At 39.1% G+C, this 21349-nt stretch overlaps 1 protein-coding gene across 3 annotated transcripts in view; it reads left to right on the plus strand.

Annotated features, from left to right (window-relative positions):
* The first annotated feature begins 8598 nt into the window (after nt 1–8598).
* MGA (MAX dimerization protein MGA) overlaps nt 8599–21349 on the plus strand; it is an 88366-nt gene continuing 75615 nt past the window's right edge. Inside the window, exons 1-5 of one of the 3 annotated variants that reach the window (XM_070757349.1) lie at nt 8599–8736; nt 14132–15259; nt 17711–18620; nt 19409–19508; nt 20218–20310. In XM_070757349.1, coding sequence (XP_070613450.1) covers nt 14175–15259; nt 17711–18620; nt 19409–19508; nt 20218–20310 — 2188 coding nt within the window. In that variant the 5' untranslated portion in view covers nt 8599–8736; nt 14132–14174. Of the gene's footprint in view, nt 8737–12081; nt 13230–14131; nt 15260–17710; nt 18621–19408; nt 19509–20217; nt 20311–21349 lie in introns of those variants that run through there. The other 2 variants (XM_070757368.1, XM_070757358.1) reach the window with 2 other exon arrangements.

A 21349-nucleotide genomic window follows, 5' to 3' on the forward strand; every position in this document is an offset into this window, starting at 1 on the left:
TTTTACTACTGGTACTGTGTACCTGACTGTACCCATAGGAGCCCATCACTGTATGGTGCCCAATAATTGGACCTCCCAGGCATAGGCACCCACGAAGGTAATGGAGAATACAAGGATTTCCAGTGAGTAATCAAACACAAATGGCATTAAGGGGAAAATCTAGCAGGAATCCCAGATGCTAATGAGCCATTGCTGAAAGTAAGTGTCTGTGCTACACCAAGGCAGATTGGATAGCAATGCGGAATGCCTGACAAATGAGCATGGTAAATTGGATACCATCCAATAGGAGATGGTCCAGTTGAAAATCAACCTCCTTGGCAACGTTGAGATACGCTGGATAGAAAATGGATATTTGCCATCTGAGGAATTCACTATTAATTGCCTGAAATAATTCACTATTTATTACGTGACACCAGGAAAACAAATGGAGTGGCATTTATTCAAAGCAATACATTTGCCCAAGTAGTGGAATGCTTTTTGACAGTTAATCGCATTATGGCCATCTGAATCTGAGCCAAGCACCTCAAAATCACAAGTCCAAGTCTATGTCCCAATTACTGGTGTGGAAGAGCTTGAAATATCTATCTATCCATCCATCCATCCAGCTAGCCATCCAGCCATCTATCTATCCATTGTATTTATGTGCCGCTCATTCTGAAAGGGATTCAGAGCAGCTGACAATAGTTATAAATACAACAATAGTAAAAACCAGTAAAAAAAATACAAGAATAGAATCAACAGTATAATAAGAACGATAATATTAAAAACCATACATACATTACAACCAATCAAGTTCTAATTCTAGTTACAGGATTTCGGAGGTGGCCATTTGCTGCAGCGACATGGAGTTCCCTGCACTCTGTAGGGAATCCCGATATCCACTTCACCTGGGGGGCTCTGGTTCCATTGGAACAGGACCAGAACTACCCTGGAGAGGTGGGGAGGAAGTGAGACACCGGTGGTGAATTGGAAGGAGTGGCAACGCCCCCAGGAAGCCGACATAGAGCCCTCGACCAGCGGCACTGGAAAACGGTTTCAAAAAGCCATCCAAGCCATGGCAGCCACAAGCAGTCTGTTTGACTTGAAGAGGAGGAGGAGGTCGCCTGGAAAGGAAAATACACTAGTGTGTTGGAGAGTGAGAAGAAGGTAGTAAACAGAAGCTGATGAGTGGGCTTTTTGACAATAGAAGCTAAATGGGTTGTTTAAGAATAAATTAAAGGGGAACAAAAGAATAGGAAAATTTAAAAAGTGGCTATCTAGCCTATATAGGATAATAGAGAAAACGGGGGGGGGGGGGAGGTGAAATTGAACTGCTGCCTAAGCTCTGATAATTTAGAACTTTGTTAAAATTGAAATGGTTGTTTAATTATTTGGCCAAGAAGTTTTTCCTTTTCTTTTCAATGAAAATATTTTTCTTGATAGAACTGAGTAAAAATACATATCAATATTACTGCGAGGGTGCTATCTACAGATTGTAGGAATAATTGCAATGGTGGAAAACTTTGATGGATGTTTTTACAGCTGTTGACCTTCAACAGGGGAACTTTTCTGATATCTACCGCGCAATTTGTTGGACCAACTTGCTATTCTACTGAAAGACAATTTTGATCTGTTTGAATTTGACTGAATTTTTTAGATACTTCATTGTGGAAAAGAATAAAAGATTGGGACTGTAAAGGTATAAATTGAGATACCAAAAAAGCAGTGGAAGCAGACATCTGTTAACAGCTAGACTTTGTAACACTAAGGAATTTTTGATATTGATGGCATGGGGATAAGTAATTATGAAGAATGGGTGATGTTTGTAAAAGAACTCCACAAGGAAATAAAAGAAACAAAAGATGCCTTATGGGATTTAAAAAGAGACTTCTTGGGACTGAGAATTGGAAAGAGAAAAAGAACTAAAGGACAACAATGACTTTAAGTAGTTTAATATTATCTCCAATGATGAAAACAAAGAACAAGAAGATAAGGAAGAAATGATGAACTCATAAAATAATGAATGCTTTAATGCCCCCCAAAAATGACATTGTAAATGAACAAATTGATGACTATATTGCAATTCACAATGATTTTACTGGGCTTTACAGTAAACAAATAAAAATGGGGATAAAATATTGGCATTGAATGAAACAATTAAAAAAGAAGGGGTATCATTGGAAAGAGAGGGAAAATTTAAGGTAGAATTAGGCAAGTATTATTTTTTAAAAGGGAGGAAAAGGCTTGGGAGAAAAGAAGATGGGGTTATAAACACACAAAAAAGAAAAAAAAGGGGGGGAAGAGTTAACAAAAGTTGGATGGAAACATAAAAATTGATGATTTAATAAAAAAGGGAATTGGGTTTTTTCCCTTCTTTTTTACATTATCTTACAACATTATTATAGTATATAAATAGTGGTTAATGAATTAAAGGATTGGCTGTTCTAATTGAAGTTTAAAATTTAATTGATGGAATAAAGTATAATTTTTAAGCTACTATTGTTGCATAAGTTGGTTATAATATCAATGATTCATGAATTTGATTTGATTCAATTAAACTAGCAAACTAATAATAAGATTATTACATGTATTTCCTTTTTTAAAAAACTTTTTTAGATTTTAGTATTAGAAAATAAAACGTTGTTAATCGTTTATTTTATAGTAGATAGATGTACTTCTACTAAGGAAATTTACAATACAATTGTTGGAAGTCAGCATAAATTGCACATTCAATGGGTTCACATATAGAGTTTTCCTGATAAAAGATTTGAATAATCTATAAATGTGAGTAAACCACAATGTAAGAATTATGATGCTATTGATGTTACTGAAGTAAATTAAGATACAAAAGAACAGTATTATTGTTAATACGAGACCACAAGATAAGGTGAAAAGTTACATTTTGATTTTTTAGTGGGTGTATAGAAGTAGTTGGGAAAAACAAAGATGAATTAAGATATTAAAGAATGAGAGGAAGCAATGAGGCCCAAAGTTAAGAAGCACAAGAAATAACAATTAGCTGTGTAACCTAGCTGTAGCAACAAATCTGGAACAAAATTGAATTGGTTGTTGGTAGTCCCAGGAGACAAAACTAGGATAAGGAGATAGCACAGGTTAAAATACATGTACCGAACGTTACGATTTAAATATATTAGATAGGAGATTTTGAAAAAAGAGGGATGACTATGACGGGTAAGAACTAGAGAAACATTTTAATCTGTTAAGCAATGGTAATAGAACAATCCACTTAGGGAAGGATTTAGAGCAGTGGTTCTCAAGCTGGGGTCAGGATCCCTTTGGGGGTTGATTGACCGTTTCACAGGAGTAGCCTAAGACCATGGGAAAAGACAAATTTCCTATGGTGTTAGGAACTAAAGCTTCTATTCTGGCACCTTGGAACATATTTTTACAATTCGACCAATCAAGTGTTTACAATGGAGGTGTCCCTCTGACCTTCTTGTCAATTAGTAGTTTTGTTGGGAGAGTTGGTGCTAGACTTATGGTTGGGGGTCACTACATGAGGAATTGTATTAATGAGTCATGGCATTAGAAAGGTTGAGAACCACTGATTTAGAGGGTGGATGGGAAAGAAGGAGAGAAAAGGGAGAGAGTAGAAAATGAGACAGGAGGAGGAAGGAGAAGAGAATGGTAGTAGAAGGAGGGAGAAGGAGTAGGAAAGTAGGTAGCAGAGGCGGAATAGCCACCTGAGATAGAAACACAGAAGTGGAGAGAAGATGGATATAGATGAATAATATAAAGCAAACCTGGAGCATGATGTAGTTTATTATATTTGAAAAATGATATATGTATATTAAGACATATTGAAACTGTATGTTGAATGTAGAGAAAAATAAAAAAAACTTTGGGGGAAAAATAGAAAATTTCTATGCCAGCATAAAAATACAAGATATTGTTCATATACTGTACTATGTGATTTCAATGCAAGAGTTGGCAGTGAGCAGAAAGGCATCACTGGCAGCTTCAGATTTGGGGAGAACAGTGCAGGCAATTATTGGCTAAAAATTGCCATGAAAATTGATTTTGAATCATGAATATCTGGTTCAAATAGCAAAGTGTTGCTTATACACTTGAATCCACCAAATTAATTGCACCGTAATCAGATTATGGCCTATGCAGCTATCAGTGGTCCAGTTCAGTCCTTGCTGGCAAGAAACATCTAGATGCTGATTGCAGTTCCGATTACGAATTGTTGGTGCCTAAGATCAAAGTCAAATTAGGCTACTTCAGAAAGACCAAAGACATTTGACATCACCAAAATTCCTTCTAAGTATGCAACTGAGATGATAAATACATTGCTTGACATATGGTGACAATAAATTCAAACGATTATCATTGAAACAGTAGCTGAATACATAACATGTAAGAATTTATATGATTTTATTGTGATTTTACACACAGAGAGAGAATTTTATCTTAATCTTGTAAGCTATCCAGAGTGGTCTGACAGTGAGATGGGTGGCAAATTGAATAAAAAATATATAAGCCAGAGCAAAAGCACAAGTCTTGTGTCACAGGGTGGAAAATTATCAGTGCTCGTTCCATTAAAAGGCAACTCCAAGGATTGTCCCAGTTACCATACAATTGCAGATCTGAAGATTGTTCCAATTACCAACACAATTCAAGCTGTAAATTATTGAATTTTTTAAAATGAAATTAAAGACAAGGAGAAAAAATTGTTTTGTCCCTTGACCAAGTGCAATAAGTTATTTATGATACCAATAAAGGAGAGTATTTGTAGCTCAGAGTTAAAATGAGGGGCCCTTGGTGCTCTCTGAGCTTGTTTCCTTGCAGACATTTCATTAGCCAACTAACAATATCAGTGCTATGATGTTATTGTTACCTACTTTGGATAATGAAAACGTCTGCAAAACAAGCAAGCTCAGAGAGCCCCAAGGACCTCTGAACCTATTTATGCTGACTCTGTGGCTGCATTCATATAGCATGCTGTTACAAATAAGCCCATCACATTTTTGCATAACAGAGCATATGAGTACTCAAGTTGAAGAGAAAAAATGTCAGAATCTATTTTCTTATAAATGCAATGTCAAAAGATAAGTTCCTATAAACCTTATTATACCAGATACTCCTCTCAAACTTACCATGAACTAGATGACTGAAGAAACTATACAGCCCCAGCTAAACAGAGAAGCCAATTTTGTATCTGCCCACTCCTGTTTATTTTTTTTTTAAATAACACCTTTATTATTTTTAGAAATAACTCAAGGAAGCCAACACACTTATTTCTCTTTCTGCCTCCCATTTTCCCCACAATCACCCTGTAAGGGTTGATAGCAGGTGACAGTCACCCAACCAACTTTCATGTCTAAGGTGGGACTAGAACTCACAATTTCCTGATTAAAGCTCAGCTGTGGGTTGCTATCAGTAATATATAGTTCTACGAACCAGTACTGTTGGCAGTGGGAGGCTCCACCCACCCACCCACCCAGACACTTCTGCGCATACACAGAGACATTGTGTGTGAGCTGGTAGCAAGGGGATTTGAAGCCCATCACTGTTAAAGCTTATTGACTGAATTATCAGTTTGATTTTAGAAAATGGCTGTATTGTAGCTGAAGCCACTGGAGACATCTTCTGTTCTACCTCCTTTGTTTTATCATAGGTGCACAAGCAAACAAAATAGTTGCAGCAACCTCAATGTTACAGAAAAGCTGTTATTTTTGTGCCAAAAATAGATAGAATAAAATCATTTTAACCCATTCTGATAGACCCATTTATATGTTAAGCTTATCACAAGGTAATATTTAGTAAAACAATAGGCATAAAAATGACAATGAAGGTCGGCACTGATTCTTCTCTGGAAATAAAATAATTTCTGATCAGTTGCCAATGGCTTGATATAAAATATACTGATCTGGCCAAGAGTAAAAAGCCATCATATCATGATAAAGAAGTATAAAAGAATTATTGTGTGGCCAAGATCACAACAAGTAAGCATATTTCGACAGATTAGCTGATTGAATCAGACTGTCTTGACTTATTCAACAAACCATTGGTAACAGCTTATCAGTGTGAACTTGAACAGTGGTCTATTTCATAAACCACTAGTAAACCATGGCTGTTAAGCACCCACATGCTGGGCTATTGCTTTAATCTTTCATTTTACAATTAAAGGAGTTAAAAAGTAACTTTGAACCATTTACCCCATTTTGGAATTTCATAGCTGAAAAAAGCAAATTATGGACCAAGAGGGAAAACAGTATCGATTATCACAACTCTGGTTGTGAGCTGCCCAGAGTCTCTTGGAAGTTGGGTGGCATACAAGTTGAATTAAATAAATAAATATGGAGATTCTCAGTCATTCAGGTCATGGTTGTCCCAAAGGTGCTTTTTCCAAGAGGCAGCTGGTCGTTTTGGTTTTTCTTTGAAGACCAGAAGACTTTTAAGAGAGCTGAAGAAGCTTCTTGAGATCTTGAGATGAGAAGCCAACCGTCTTGAAAAAGCACCTTTGGGACATTGTACTGATTACATTCCACTTCTTTAAGGAAGTGAAAACAAGAGTGTGAAGTTAGAAGGGAGCCCACAGGCGGCTTCAAAAAAAGGACTGTCCTTGGGGCAGGTGAGCATTATTTGCCTGCTACTGGGGAATCGAGGACTGATGAACACCGAAGGACATGGCTGGAAAGTTGGAAAGACCTGGCTTTTCCGACAAGCCTGGGGCCATTGACCTGAGGGGGTTACTAAGGAGGTCAGCCATTGAATGTATGGATGGCTGCAATTATTTTAAATTGAAATGTTTTTATATTGATCCATGTTTTTGTTGTGAGCCACCCTGAGTCCCTAGGGAGTTGGGTGGCATAGAAATATATATCTACAAGGTGCATTCCAAAAGTAATGCAATTTTTTTTAAAAAGTAAATTATTGAACAGATTTGTACAAACATTTAAAATTCTTCAAAGTACTGTCCTTGGGCCTCTACACATTTTTTCCAGCGACTCTGCCATGACCGGTACGCGCCCTGGAAGGCGTCTTCGGGGACCTCTCACAAGGTCTTCATCACAGCTGATCGGATTATGGACGAAAAACAGGTTCCTTTCAGGGCTGCCTTAATCAGAGGGAACAAAAAGAAGTCTGCTGGGGCGACATCAGGATTATAAGGGGGGTGGGGCAGCATTAGCACCTGGTGTTTGGTTAGGAACTCGCAGACTTGTAGCGCGTTGTGGCAAGGTGCATTTTCGTAATGGAGTTTCCAGGTAGCGGAGATGTCTTTTCTCGTCCTGATGACCCTTTTTTGGAGTCTTTCCAGCACATCCACATAGTAGGCAGCATTAACTGTTTGTCCTTTAGGAACAAACTCCTTATGGACAACTTCTTTACTGTCAAAAAATGCAATGAGCATTTTTCTCACTTTTGATTTGCTCATTCTTGCCTTTTTGGGCTTGGGGGACTGGTCGGTGTGCATCTCAGAGCTTTGGTGTTTTGTTTCTAGGTCATATTGAAAAAACCCAGGCTTCATCACCAGTGATGACGTTGTCCAAATAATCGGGTTCAATTTCTATATGTTGCAAAAGTTCACTTGAAATTTCCACTCAGTTGGTCTTTTAGTGACACGGTAGGCGTGCAGAGATTTACAATAACTGACATCCTGCCGCTTCCACAGCTTGGAGAGCACTGAGACCAGTTTCATGGCAAAGCTTAGCGTCCCCCCCACCTACTCCAAGTGCTTCTGTCCCACTCCAACCAATAGAAGCAGTGCGGGAACTTCAATTGCAGTACTTTAGGAACGCACCCTGTATCTATCTATCCATCCATTTATTGATTGTGTGTTTGTTCTAGTATGCCGTCCAATTCCCGAAGGACCCTGGGTGGGTTCCAACGATACATAAACAGCATAAAAACATTGATTAAAACCCCAGCCCACATACATGCTCTCACTCACATTCCTAACTAAATCCAGGATTCACCCAACGTTTCCAGTTGAATAAATAAATATTTATAATAAAATAAATAAAAATAATTTATTGAATAAATTGAAAATGAGCGAGCGCGTAAAGACGCGCGAAGGGAGATGATAGCTTTTTATTTTATTCGCTTCAAAACTCTTCGCAACAAACGGAGCAGGAGGTGCAAAAAAGGACGGAGACTTAGGCGCTCGTGGCTTCCTTCCCGCCTGCACCTTTGGGAAGAGGAATAAATCCTCTTCCCACCCTTTCCCACAAGGCCGCGGGAACGTTGAAGTGATCCCGGAGCGAAGCCCACAAACTCAGAACCCGGGGCTGGAAATGCATTCGGGCAGAGAAATGTCGGCGCGCCCGAGTGCTTCGAGTAAACACACGCGAACCAGGAGGGAAGCAATGTGGCGCTTTAAAGCACGAGAAACGTCAAACGGGCTCCTCCTTCCTCCCAAAGGCGAGTCCCTGCATTTGGTGGCAGGGCAGAGAAACTCCGGCTTCCCCTGCCACGGTCCAGCCTTGCGAACTCGTTCCGCGAGTAAACGAAACCTAACAAGGGCCAGACACCTGAGGGAAAGCTGAGCCGGTGTGGGGGAGGATAAAAAAAAAAAGGAAGACCGCTCCACCGAGAGCACGTGACAGGCTGCAGGCGAAGAGGAGGTGGCGCGCGGTTTAGTTCCGCGCCTGCGCCCCATTCAGGCGCGCCGACGACGACGTCACATGGGTTGCGTGCGCACGCTTCTCTCCATCGAGAGTAACACGATTTGCCCGTGACTATAAGCAAGCAAAGGGGAGGGGGTCACGTCGTCCCACTCGCGATCGCACGGTAAAAAAAAAAAAAAGCGGACGGGGTGGTGCTGGTGGTGGGGGCCTATACACGCGCGGGCGAGGGGTTGATGAAAGGGGAAGGGCGGAGCAAGAACTTTCCTCGCGGCTTCCCTTTCCAAGCGAAGAGCGGAATCGCGCGCAACTTTCCCGCGTGTCTTGCATACCTTCAAGGCGGCCAGCTGGGGAAATTAGCGGCCGTTTCCGTTCCGCTCGTCCCCGCCCCCAACCTCGGTCGGCCATTTAGCGTCGTGTCGAAGCCTTCTGAGGGGGAAGTGGTGGGGGGGAGGGGGAGGGGCGGAAACGGGCGGGAGCCGCGCGTGTCAGGGAGGCTCCTCGCGCTGCACGCAGAAGCGAACCGTCGCGTGCCTGAGCCCCGAAGCTTGCGCCTTGCCGCTCCTGCTGCCAACCCCCCTTCCCACCTCGCTCGCGCGGGACGGGGGCACCCGCTGGCCTTCGGGGAAGGGTATAACGTGCCTCTTGTGTACGCGTCAGAAGGGCGGCCGCTGGGTCTCGAGACGCGCGCTTCTGCTCTTTTCGGGCCTTCGTGTTTTTCTGCCCCCCCCCATCGCCAAAGCTGGTTTTCCCGCCGTTGTTTTTCCCGGCCAGGCGCCCCCTTTGTTGACTTAGCCGCGTGTGAGGGGGGGCGGTTTAAGCTGTGCGTGGGAACCTCGGGCTGCTTTAAAGGTAGGGCTTGCTGGAGGCTCTGAGCCACAATAATGGGAGGGTGGTGGTGGAGGGCTTTCAGTCTTTTAAAAAAAAGCACAATTTCACACTACGCTGGTTTTTGTTCACTCATTCGGTATACCGTGCCAACTTAGGGAAAGAGACCTTGTTGCCCTTAGGCCTTGTGATCAAGTTTATTAATTAATTAATTTATTTTATTGTATTTGTCAAACAAGTATGGAATTATAGTTTGTATTAACATAACAAAGTATTTTTTTATGCCGCCCTTCTCTTTAGACTCAGGGCGGCTTGCCACATGTTAGCAATAGCACTTTTTAACAGAGCCAAAGCAAGAAGTGATAAAAAGGATAATAGGGCAGGGATGGTAGGCACAATAGTGAGCTTATGCACGTCCCTTATAGACCTCTTAGAAAAGGGGAGAGGTCAACAGTAGATAACTTAAGGTTGAAGATTTTGGGGTATGGGGAAGAAAGTTACCCACAGGTAAATGTCATGCGAGTGCAACCATAAAGCAGGGGGAGAGAGAAAGAGAGGGAAAGTCTATAAACTTTGGGGAGTTGGTGACTTTTCTAGGATGGCTAGTGGGAAAATCCTGCAAAAGCCTTCTTAGGGTACTGAATATGGACTGCAAAATGTATTTATTATTTATTTATTTAATTGGATTTATCTGCCGCCCAACTCTGGTAGGGCTCTGGGCGGCTTATCATAATGAGAATAAATACCAACAATATAAAAGAAGCAAGAACAATAAATACAAAAACAGTATAAAAGTATAAAGACTCCGATACCTAAGTGCGTTGAAAAAAAGTAAAATCTATATTTGAAACATATTAAAATAATTGAGTCCTGTTACTACTACTGTACTATGATTTTGTAAATATTAGTGGTTCCTGTGAATGATGTATCAGAAATAATTAACCCAATTGGCTCTTTTGGCAGTTTGGATACAATGTAATAATAACATCCCACAAACCATAAGGTTGACTGCTGAAAGTCAACCTTCATAAATGCACTTTGAAGTAAATGTTTTATGTTCAAAGGACTGAAGCAAAATAAAGCCTAAGTGACATTCAGAGATTCCGGCCTATTTGTGGCAAATTAAAGTATAAACACATGATTCAGTGCAAAGGGCAGATTCAATCAGTGACTGATACAAGAGCATTCAGTTTTGTGTCTAGATTTAAGGCATAATTTCATGGTTTCCTGATTCAGTATATCTATAGAAATACTTTAGGGAAAAATGATTTTCTTTTATGAAATGAGTGTCAGCCTTTGAGTTAAAAGGTGTAGTAGGGGTAGGCATTTCTTTTTTCCAAAATTAGGTATTAATTTAGACTTTGAATTATTAATCCAAGATTTATATATATTGTAGTGGAACAGCATTCTGTTGAATTAGAATAGATGATAGGTCATTCTGTCTTTCCAGTGGAAAAGTCACTGGTTTGAATAGAATCTGACAGTGCTGTGTGGCATGTTCAATTTTTTTAATGCGCCCATCAAGGTGTGTGTGTGCGTGTGAGGGGGAGAGAAAGATTGGGTATATTTAACTTAATATAAAATTGCATAAATATGCCAGTACTTTTGGAAATTATTGGTCTTTTTAGAAATGTAACATTTTAACATGGCTATCTATGTATATATGCTTGTAAATATGCTGCTTTGGTTTCTGTTGAGTCATCTATTTATTTATTTATTTATGAATTTATAAGTATTAAATGGAACTTTTGTAATTTCATTGTACAATTTTGAAAGATGTAGTATATAAACAGTAACAACTAGAGGAGACCTTGAAAATCTACTAATCCAGTCCTCAGGTAGGAGATTCTGTACAATTCTGGACAAAACCTTCAGTGATGGAGAGCCTACAGCTGTTGGAGGCAAGCCATACCACTGATTAATTGTTCTCACAGCCAGGAAATGTTTCTTTAGTTTTAGATTGGATGGCTCTTTTGATAAGTTTCCATCTGCTACTTCTTGTCCTGCCCTCAGGTGCTATGGTGAACAGGTTGATATGCCTATGGTTGGTATGCCTCCTTTCTGTGGAGCCCCTCATATAGGCTATCAAGTCACCTCTTTGTTAGAATAAAAATATCCAGTTCCTGTAAATGTTCATTGTATGTTTTATCCTCTAATTCCCTGATCATCTTCATTGTTCTTCATTCCACTCTTTATAAGGTCTCAATGTGTTTGTTGTTATAAAGTATTTTCCCTAAATTGCTGGGTATACCACATCTGCTTTGCTTACAATTTTGAATTAATTTCACACCCCTAGCAATTTTTTCAGAGCTAATTACTGTGGCTTTGTCAACAAACTGATTTAAAAATGTGAAGTATCTTGGGTTTAACCAGCAATTGTCTGTACAAGTAGTCCTCGATTTATGACCATAATTGAGCCCAAAAATTTCTGTTGCTAAGCAAGACATTTGTTAAGTGAATTTTGCCCCATTTTATGACCTTTCTTGCCAGAGTTGTTAATTGAATCACTGCGGCTATTAAGTTAGTAGCCTGGTTGTTAAGTGAATATGACTTTCCTATTCACTTTGCTTGTCAGAAGTTCGCAAAAGGTGATCTCATAGCCTCAGGACTCTGCAACTATCATAAATATGGCAACAGTTGCCAAACATTTAAATTTTGTTCACATGATTGGGGAAGCTGCAATGGTTGTATATGTGAAAAATGGTCATAAGTCTCTTAGTTAGTGTTGTAACTTGAATGGTTACTAAATCAACTGTTGTAAGTAGAGGACTACTTGTATTTGGTATTTTCAGCATTTAACACAGAGGCCAAGCCTAGTCTCCCCTCTGAGTTTGTTTATTTTCCTGTGTTCTTCTCTTGTGTACTTCTAAGAAGAAATTTATAATTTGTTATCTGAACGTACTTTGCATATCAAAAACATAAATAAATGTTAATGGAATCATGACATGGTCTCCTGAACTATTCCCCTTTTTACTTCCTGGTTTCTCTAAATAAGAAGTTATAACAAATTATAACTGATGAATCAGGGCAAAGGTGTGGAAAAACTTTTTTATCAGCTTAGATCAGAATTTGATACTTACCTATGTTTCACTGTTAGGATGAGTTGCACTGTAAACTTTGTCAAACCACACTAAAACAGAGGTCACCAACAGGTGGTCCAAGGACCACTGGTGGCCTGCAAGAAAATGTTGGTGGCCGCAGCACACCCAGGAAGAGGAGCGGCTCTGGAATGACCAATGGGTCAGCGCTGTGACTAGAGCTCTGCAATATGGGACCAGCTAGGCGAGTGATGGCGAACCTTTTTTTCCTCAGGTGCCGAAAGAGCATGGGCGTGCGCTATTGTGCATGAATGAGTGCCCACACCCAAAATTCAATGCCTGGGGAAAGTGAAAACAGCTTCCCCCACCCCCTAGAGGCCCTCTGGAGTCTGGAAATGGCCTGCTTGCCAACTTCTGGTGGACCCAGTAGGGTCGTGTTTCACCCTGCCCAGGCTCTAAAGGCTTCCCTGGAGCTGAGGGAGGGTAAACATGCCCTCCCCCCTGAGGCTCTCTGGAAGCCAAAAACACCCTCCCAGAGCCTCTGTGAGAGCCAAAAATTAGCTAGCTGCCACACACATGCACGTTGAAGCTGAGTTAGGGCAACTGCTCGTGTACCAGTAGTTATGGCTGTGGGTGCCACTTGTGGCATCCATGCCATAGGTTCGCTATCACTGAGCTAGGCATTTTGTGGTGGGGCTGGAAATCTCCACCATAGAAGGAGGTATGTGCAACTTGCAACTTTGCAGGTGGTGAACATGCAAGGAATAGGACAACCCTCGCTGCTCCGAACAAGGTAATGGTGCTGTTGCAGGTGTTGGGGGGGGGCGGTGTAGGCGGGCCAAAGCAACAGGTGTCAGCTGCTATTCAGAGTTACAGTGTGAGCAAATTGTACTTATGTCTGGTTCCCTAAGTTATAGACATTAAAATGTCCCTGCTGTCATTACAATTTAGGTGTTTGGGCATTTACATCTCAGAGTACATTTCATTCCCCTCATTTCAACACTGAGCTACAAATACATTCCTATACTGTATTGGTATTTTCAAGTTATAGTATCAGTAAGACTAATTAAACAGTTTTATTTACGGTGCGGTCTTTTACTGCTCGTTCTATATAATCCTTTGAAGAGTATATATTGCAATCAGTGAAAGATTTGACTTCTGAACTACTAACTAGTAAATATTATCTTGAACTGTGTTCTCAATCAAAAGTGGTGGTCTTAATTTTGATGTTAAGCCATAGCTATTGAAAGGATTTCTTATTAAATATTTTGACAGATTGGCAGGATAATCTTTTTGGAAACATTTGTTCACAGAAGTCAACATATGGATTGTTTGAGAAAATACCTTCCTTTACAATTAAGGTTATGCTGCATTTTTTGTAAACATAGAAGACTGACGGCAGAAAAAGACCTCATGATCCATCTAGTCTGCCCTTATACTATTTCCTGTATTTTTATCTTAGGATAGATATATGTTTATCCCAGGCATGTTTAAATTCATTTACTGTGAATTACTGTGAATCAGTTAAAGATACAAAAAATTAAAATTATTAAGGGGGTTTATCCTCTTAATGTGTTTTTTATCTTTATGGTTGCAGTTGGCATGCATTTGCAGTACGAACGAACACACACATCCCACGCACATACTTTAATTATTTTGTATGAATGTAATTTCATTGATATTTCTCCCCTGCAGATGATTAAAAATCGATGAAGTTAAATTGCCAGAATTGAGAAATATGGAAAATATTGGAAATATTTCAGCTATTCCCATAATGGAGAAACAACCAGTTATACTGGGAAACCAAAATACTGCGACAATTTCAGGCACAACTCCTGCTCTTTATGTTCTTGTGAAGCAGAGCACTAATAAACCTGATCAAGGAACATTGCTTTCAAATCAAGATAATAGCAGTCTTCTGGGCGGTGCAGCAAAGCCCATGAAATCTAAAGCAAAGACATACCTTCCAGCTGACTGTGCTTCAGGGAATATCACTGTTATGCTAGACAACAATAATATGTGGAATGAATTCTATCATCGCAGCACTGAAATGATTTTGACAAAACAAGGGAGGAGAATGTTTCCATATTGTCGATACTGGATAACAGGCCTAGAATCCAGTCTCAAGTATATCCTAGTCATGGATATTTCTCCTGTTGACAACTTCCGCTATAAGTGGAATGGCCATAGTTGGGAACCCAGTGGAAAGGCAGAACCCCATGTCCTGGGAAGAGTATTTATTCATCCTGAATCACCTTCTACTGGTCATTACTGGATGCATCAACCAGTCTCTTTCTACAAATTGAAGCTTACTAATAATACTTTGGACCAGGAAGGACATATCATTCTGCATTCTATGCATCGGTACTTACCTCGACTACACCTAGTGCCTGCTGAGAAAGCTACAGAGGTTATCCAGTTGAATGGTCCTGATGTCCGCACTTTCACTTTTCCACAGACAGAATTTTTTGCTGTGACTGCATATCAAAACATTCAAATTACACAACTTAAAATAGACTATAATCCATTTGCTAAAGGATTCAGAGAAGATGGCTTGAGTAGTAGACTTCAGCGTGACGTGAAGCAAAATGGTGGCTCAGAGCATGAAGGTAATAGTGTTACAAGTTCTCCTAATCACAGGCTTCTGCTTGAAGGGAATATTTTGGATCCATCACAGAGAGAATTAGACCCAGCACCTAGTGGGATATGTGACCCTGATCTGGAGAAAGAGTCCCTTAGTCCGTATCATGAGTTCTTACATTTTGCGGAGAGAGATGCACATACAGATGATGATCAAGAATTAAAGGAAGAAGCATCAGAAAGGTAGGGTTGTGTTTTTTACATAAAAGATAATCAGCATTTGTATAAAAATATTTAACAACTTATATTGGTCTCCATCACACAGGAGTGACTCTAGACAATGAACAGAGGGTTAAAACCATAATTGACATAATGTGAAAAAGTAAATAGCCCAAAACAACAATACATGCTTGAGCTCTAAAAATCATTCCACCTCTAAACAATATGAGGCAAGAATTTAACAGATCAGTCAGCAGGGCTCATATAATCTTGCCCATTTGCCTGATGGTTCATCTAGATCAGGAGTAGGCAAAGTCAGTTCTTCTATGACTTGTGGACTTCAACTCCCAGAATTCCTGAGCCAATCATGTTAGCTCAGGAATTCTGGGAGTTGAAGTCCATATGTCATAGAAGAGCCAACTTTGCCTACCCCCTGATCTAGATCTTCATTCCTTACAGAAAATTAGAGCCATCTGGATTTCTGGACGTGCTGTGATAGAGTGAATGTCCTTGTTTCCACTCAATGACCTTGTTAGGGGGGCTTGGGGCATGCCAGCCCATCCATCGATATTGGTGAAGTGAGCAGAGACAACCAAAGACCGGGGATCCCTCAAATAACTTGGTCTTATGCCATATAGTGCAATAGAAGCCTGGAGTAGAGATTTTTCATCAGCGTCCCAAACTGCCCACATTGATGTATTCTGAACAAGGAGCAGCATCTGAATACTCTTTAAGGGCAGCTCCATGTAGAAGGTCTTATAGCAATCCAACTAGGAAGTGACCAAAGCATAAATTATTATGAGAAGAACCTCTTGATCCACAAATAGGTGCCACTGGCACACAAGGTGTACCTGCAAGGACTGTGACTCCAACAGGACTTGCAAATTTTCCCACCAGCTCTGCTTGAGAAAATGCTGCATGCATCTTAAATGCCATAGTCACAGTGTAAGAACAAAGTGAGTAGAGTAGTATTGCCGAAAGTTAGTAAAATATGGAATGTATATTGTAACAATACATGTGAAGTTTTTTAAAAAATAAATACATAATTTCATCCAAATAGTTATATAAAACTTGGAATATTTGTACACCGATCAGTGTTGAAAACTATCTTACTACGATCCCATCTGAAATGGTATTCAGATTAGATCAGTGCTTGATGTACTACTTTAAACCTAATTTACAAGTTCGAGAATGAATACATTTGTTCCAAATTATAGATTCATTAATATATGCAGTTATAAAGCTGTGAGGGCTTATCTATCTGTTCATATATAGTGTCAATAGAATTTGATAATACTATCATATTATTCATTATTTTAATATAATGCTATTAATATGCTCCAATATAATTAAAATATTTGAGTTCTATTTTTGATAGCCTCTTCTTTTTATACATTCTAGGAAAATGTTTAAAAAGCAATAAAATTGAAAGATCCAATTAAAATAAAATCTGTCAGAATTCATTTATTACAGTAATCTAGAGCTAAATAAGGTATATTCAGTTTTAGGTCAGGTTCACATATAATGTTATATCTTCAACAAATATAAAAATTAGATTCAGAAATGGCCTGTGTGTAGCCATATTATTGATTTCTACTATTGTTAAAAACAGTGTGTTAGTATAGAATACATTTAAATTTTATTTTAATTAAAATAAGTACACTAGAGGAAGTATGAAGGATCAGTGCTACTCTTACAAATGAGGTTAAAAGATCCTAATATTTTCTGAAGCAGTAACAGATTATCTACATATAATGGCAGACTAGCAAAGGTCCTCTGTAAAAAATTGACAAATTAAGGACTGTCAAAAAGAAATGCAACAAAATGTAAGGGGATTATCTTTAGCACGTGGATTTCAAGATTAAGTTTTACATTTAACTGCCTTTATGGGAATAAAAATATTTATTCATAATTCCAACGAATGGTTATGATTTATTTTTCACGATCAGCTTTTTTCAGAATATTGTATTGTGATGTAACATATTTCCAAGAGGAAGTAGAAAATCTAGTTTTTTTTCTCTTCAAATAATAATATTCACTTATAGGAACATTGTTGAGAAGCTCTTGCTTGGTATTATTTATTTTCAGAAATTTAACCCTTTTGTAATGCATTAATCTTCTTTCCTGCTATCCCTTCCTCATCTCCACCTAACTTTCTTCCCTTCCTCTGACTCCATATCTATATTGAGGTTTTGCTGGAAGAAGGAAGGGAATGAATAGCCTATTTATTTATTTGGCTTAGTCTTCTTTTGGTGGAAAGTGTGTTTTCGCTTCACAATCCAAAACTTAATTTTATTGAAAGTACTGAATTGTCCATCCATAAAGTTGCTGTTGAGTTAATGCTAACGAGTTGTTGCAATGTGTTAATAAGAGAGTGATGCCTAAAGGGGTGTGAGCCAAGTGTACTTTTCAAGAGAGAAGGTGAAAGTCTGCTTATTTCTGCAATTGAGTATTTTCTTTGCTTTCTTTTTTCAGTCCAATATCCAACCCTTGTCAAAAATTGTCACATGTGACAACCCAGCTTACTCAAGAGGGAGGAATCAACATTTCTATTAAAGAAGAACCATTAGATAACTATGAATATGAGCATCTAGCTTGCATGGAAGGGATAAATGTGAAGAAAGAAGAAACCAATAGCAATGCAGAAGAATATTCCAACAGTGATGGCTCCATATTGAAGCAGCAGTTGGAGAAATACAGTGAAATAGATAAAATGGATATTGAATTGCAAAAGAAACAACAAATAAACCAGTTGGGTGTTGCCAAAGCAAAAATGTTAAAATTGGATAGTGGGAATCTGCCTGTAGTTTATCTAGAACCCTGTACAATGGCCAGGAATACAATGAAAATGTCTGTTCCTTCACAGGCTCATTCATTAGCTTCTTTCCCTGGTCATTTTGAAAATAAAGATGTCTCTAGCCTTGTTGAAGTCAAGGAAACTGAGGAGGTTGCATCTGATAAAATGATATCTGAAAAAACAGCACGACAGATACCTTCAGAAGAAGACATGCTAGACAGAAGTACTGAAACATTCAGGAGCCTCAATACAACTGAGAAAAAGTCTAGTTGTGATCTCAAGGCCATTGCCACCAGCAACTCTTCTTCAGCTAAAGTTATCATTGATGACCAAAATATAAATATCCTGAAGACTCATATTTCTGGCAAGAGTGTTGTTGGCAATCAAAATGTTGGACTGTCAGGCCCAAGGAAACGAGGAAGACCACGGAAATCAAAGTTATCTGAAGCTGGAAGATCACCTAAATGCATTGCAAAATCTGGTGCAACTAATAATGATGTATCTTTGGGAAGTGGTAGTGCTCACTTGGATGTTAACCCTGATCTTGAGGATGTGGATGGAATGCTTTTTGTATCCTTTGTATCCAAGGTAAATTTATATCAAAAATTTATACTTCTTTGGGGTTCTGTATTATTGATTTGATTTGATTTGATTTGTATGCCACCGCAGACTCGGGGCAGCTAACAACAATGATAAAAAACAACATGTAACAATCCAATTTAATAAAACAACTAAAAACCCTTATTATAAAAACCAAACATACACACAAACATACCATACACAACTTGTAATGGCCTAGGGGAAGGAATATCCTAACTCCCCCATGCCTGGCGGCAAAGGTGGGTCTTGAGTAATTTGCGAAAGACAAGGAGGGTGGGGGCCGTTCTAATCTCTGGGGGGAGTTGATTCCAGAGGGCCGGGGCCACCACAGAGAAGGCTCTTCCCCTGGGGCTCACCAAACGACATTGTTTGGTCGACGGGACCCCGAGAAGGCCAGCTCTGTGGGACCTTATTGGCCGCTGGGATTCGTGCGGTAGAAGGTGGTTCCAGATGTATTCTGGCCCAATGCCATATAGGCCTTTAAAGGTCATTACCAATACTTTGAATTGTGACCGGAAACCGATTGGCAGCCAGTGCAGGCCGTGGAGTGTTGCAGAAACATGGGCGAATCTAGGAAGCCCCACAATGGCTCTCGCGGCTGCATTCTGTACGATCTGAAGTTTCCGAACACTTTTCAAAGGTATAATTCTTCTCATTTTCAAATGTAGTAGTTTTAAATTATATACCAAAATCATTTTAAGTTACTGTCTTTGGTATGTTGCCAGTATAATTCCTGCACAAACATTTTGTCAAAGTATGTTTTTTATTGTACATAGGAAGCACTTGATGTCCACAGTTTTGATAGAGCTGAAGAAAAAGAATTGCAAAATACAGTGAACAATTCACTGGCTACATGTAATCCATGCACTGATTCAGGTAACAATAATGATGAAACGGATCACGTTTTTTTTGTTTGTTTTTGCTGAATTTGAAAATTAAGGGAGACTAGGATAGATCAATTTCGGCCTTATTTTGGCCTCATCGCTAGCCATACCCACTGGGACTTTAACCTGCAACCTTTGCCTTGTAAGGCAGAGAATTATCCTCTAGGCTACAGTATCCAATCCCTTCAGCTCTGCACCAGGGAAGGGTGAATTATGTATATATAAAGTTAGTATTATCACTTACTAGTTCTGATTATTAACGAACAGGATTAGTATCTTCTTCATTGTGGAAAATTGATGTTCATAATATGGGGGAATCCCATTGAACTCAGTCTGGAAATGAATCTTCCAAACAAAGGAGGATTTTTCTCAGCATTACAGTTTGAAAGCCCCGAAAGAAAGAAATTATGCCTCCTTATATCATTATCAGTTCGTTCATCTAATATAATTTGTAGCATAGACATTTTTAACTTTGGTCCCAGGGGGCTGTCTTTCTCTCACTCTACTACGAAGAAAGACATTGCAAGGATCTATGAATTCCTGCTAAGATTGCCAGGCTGAAAAGTACAATGTAGTGGATAAATTAATATTATTTCATGGGGCCTTGATTGATAAGCTAAGGTTATTTTTTCCATACAGTCTTCATTTTTGAACCTAAAATTGTTTGGAAGTGTATAAACAAATAAGTGTATTTTTGGCAGATGGTCAAAGAATACAACAGATGGAAAAAGAATTGTTAGAAGATTTAAAATATTTTAAGTACAAACAAGTAATACACCCAAATCTTCAAGAAGGTAGGTATAGGTACTGTAAAATACTCTTGATTATTTTTATTGCTTTTATCGTGCAAATTACTCATTTTGTATTTAATGTCATATATTGGATGTGACAACTCGATTGATAAAAATGCAAAGATGCATATAGATTGTCATTGTTTTCAGAATAATGAATGTATCAGCTGAAAAATTATTTGGATAGGTTTGAAACTGAATCTTCATGGTGGTGCTGTGGTTACAATGCAGTATTACAGGCTAACTCTGCCCACTGCTCGGAATTCAATCCTGACTGGTTCAAGATTGACTCAGCCTTCCATCCTTTCAAGATCGGTAAAAAAAGGACCCAGATTTTGGGGGGCAATATGCTGACTCTATAAACCATTTAGAATGGGCTGTAAAGCACTATGAAGCGGTATATAAATTTAAGAGCTATTACTATTGCTAATTGTTCAGTGAGCATTCAAATTTATAGTGGTGCTGAATTACTAGTATTCAAAGTTCCTGCTGCTGCAGTGCCCCTAAAGTCACATGATGCTGGAAACTGCATGCTCATTTACCATTTGATCACACAAAAGAAGAAAAAAATCTGGATATCTCAAGGCAAATGAGAAGAAAGTTGGAAGCTTAGGAGTTTTCCAATTAGATTCCAGAATTGGAGAAATAAAACTATGCATGTGAAATAAAATTCTCCTCTTTTTTCTCTTGGCAAAAACAATCCTAAGAGTTGAAAAATAAGGATAGTATGACAGAGCACTAGGGATTGTAATCGAATTGGGAAATCGTGAGAGTACCTTGTGAAAATGATTTTCTACTTCTGCAAAGTAACTTTGGATCCAAGAAATGTTGACATTGGGAAGGGGAAAGTAAAAAGACAAATATAGATTGATGTTTTCTTAATGTAGATTGTGGCTTCAACTTTGGTTGTAAAATCAGATGTTTATAGTGGATTCATTTCTTGCCCCAAATCTCTCCAAAAGTCAATCCCCCAAGAGCTTCCTATCTTGTCCCAAATCTCTCCAAAAATCGGTCCCCCCAAAGCTTCCTATGCCAGCTAATG

Source organism: Erythrolamprus reginae, chromosome 1, assembly GCF_031021105.1.
Source record: "Erythrolamprus reginae isolate rEryReg1 chromosome 1, rEryReg1.hap1, whole genome shotgun sequence".
In the NCBI taxonomy this organism is placed as follows: Eukaryota; Metazoa; Chordata; class Lepidosauria; order Squamata; family Dipsadidae; genus Erythrolamprus; species Erythrolamprus reginae.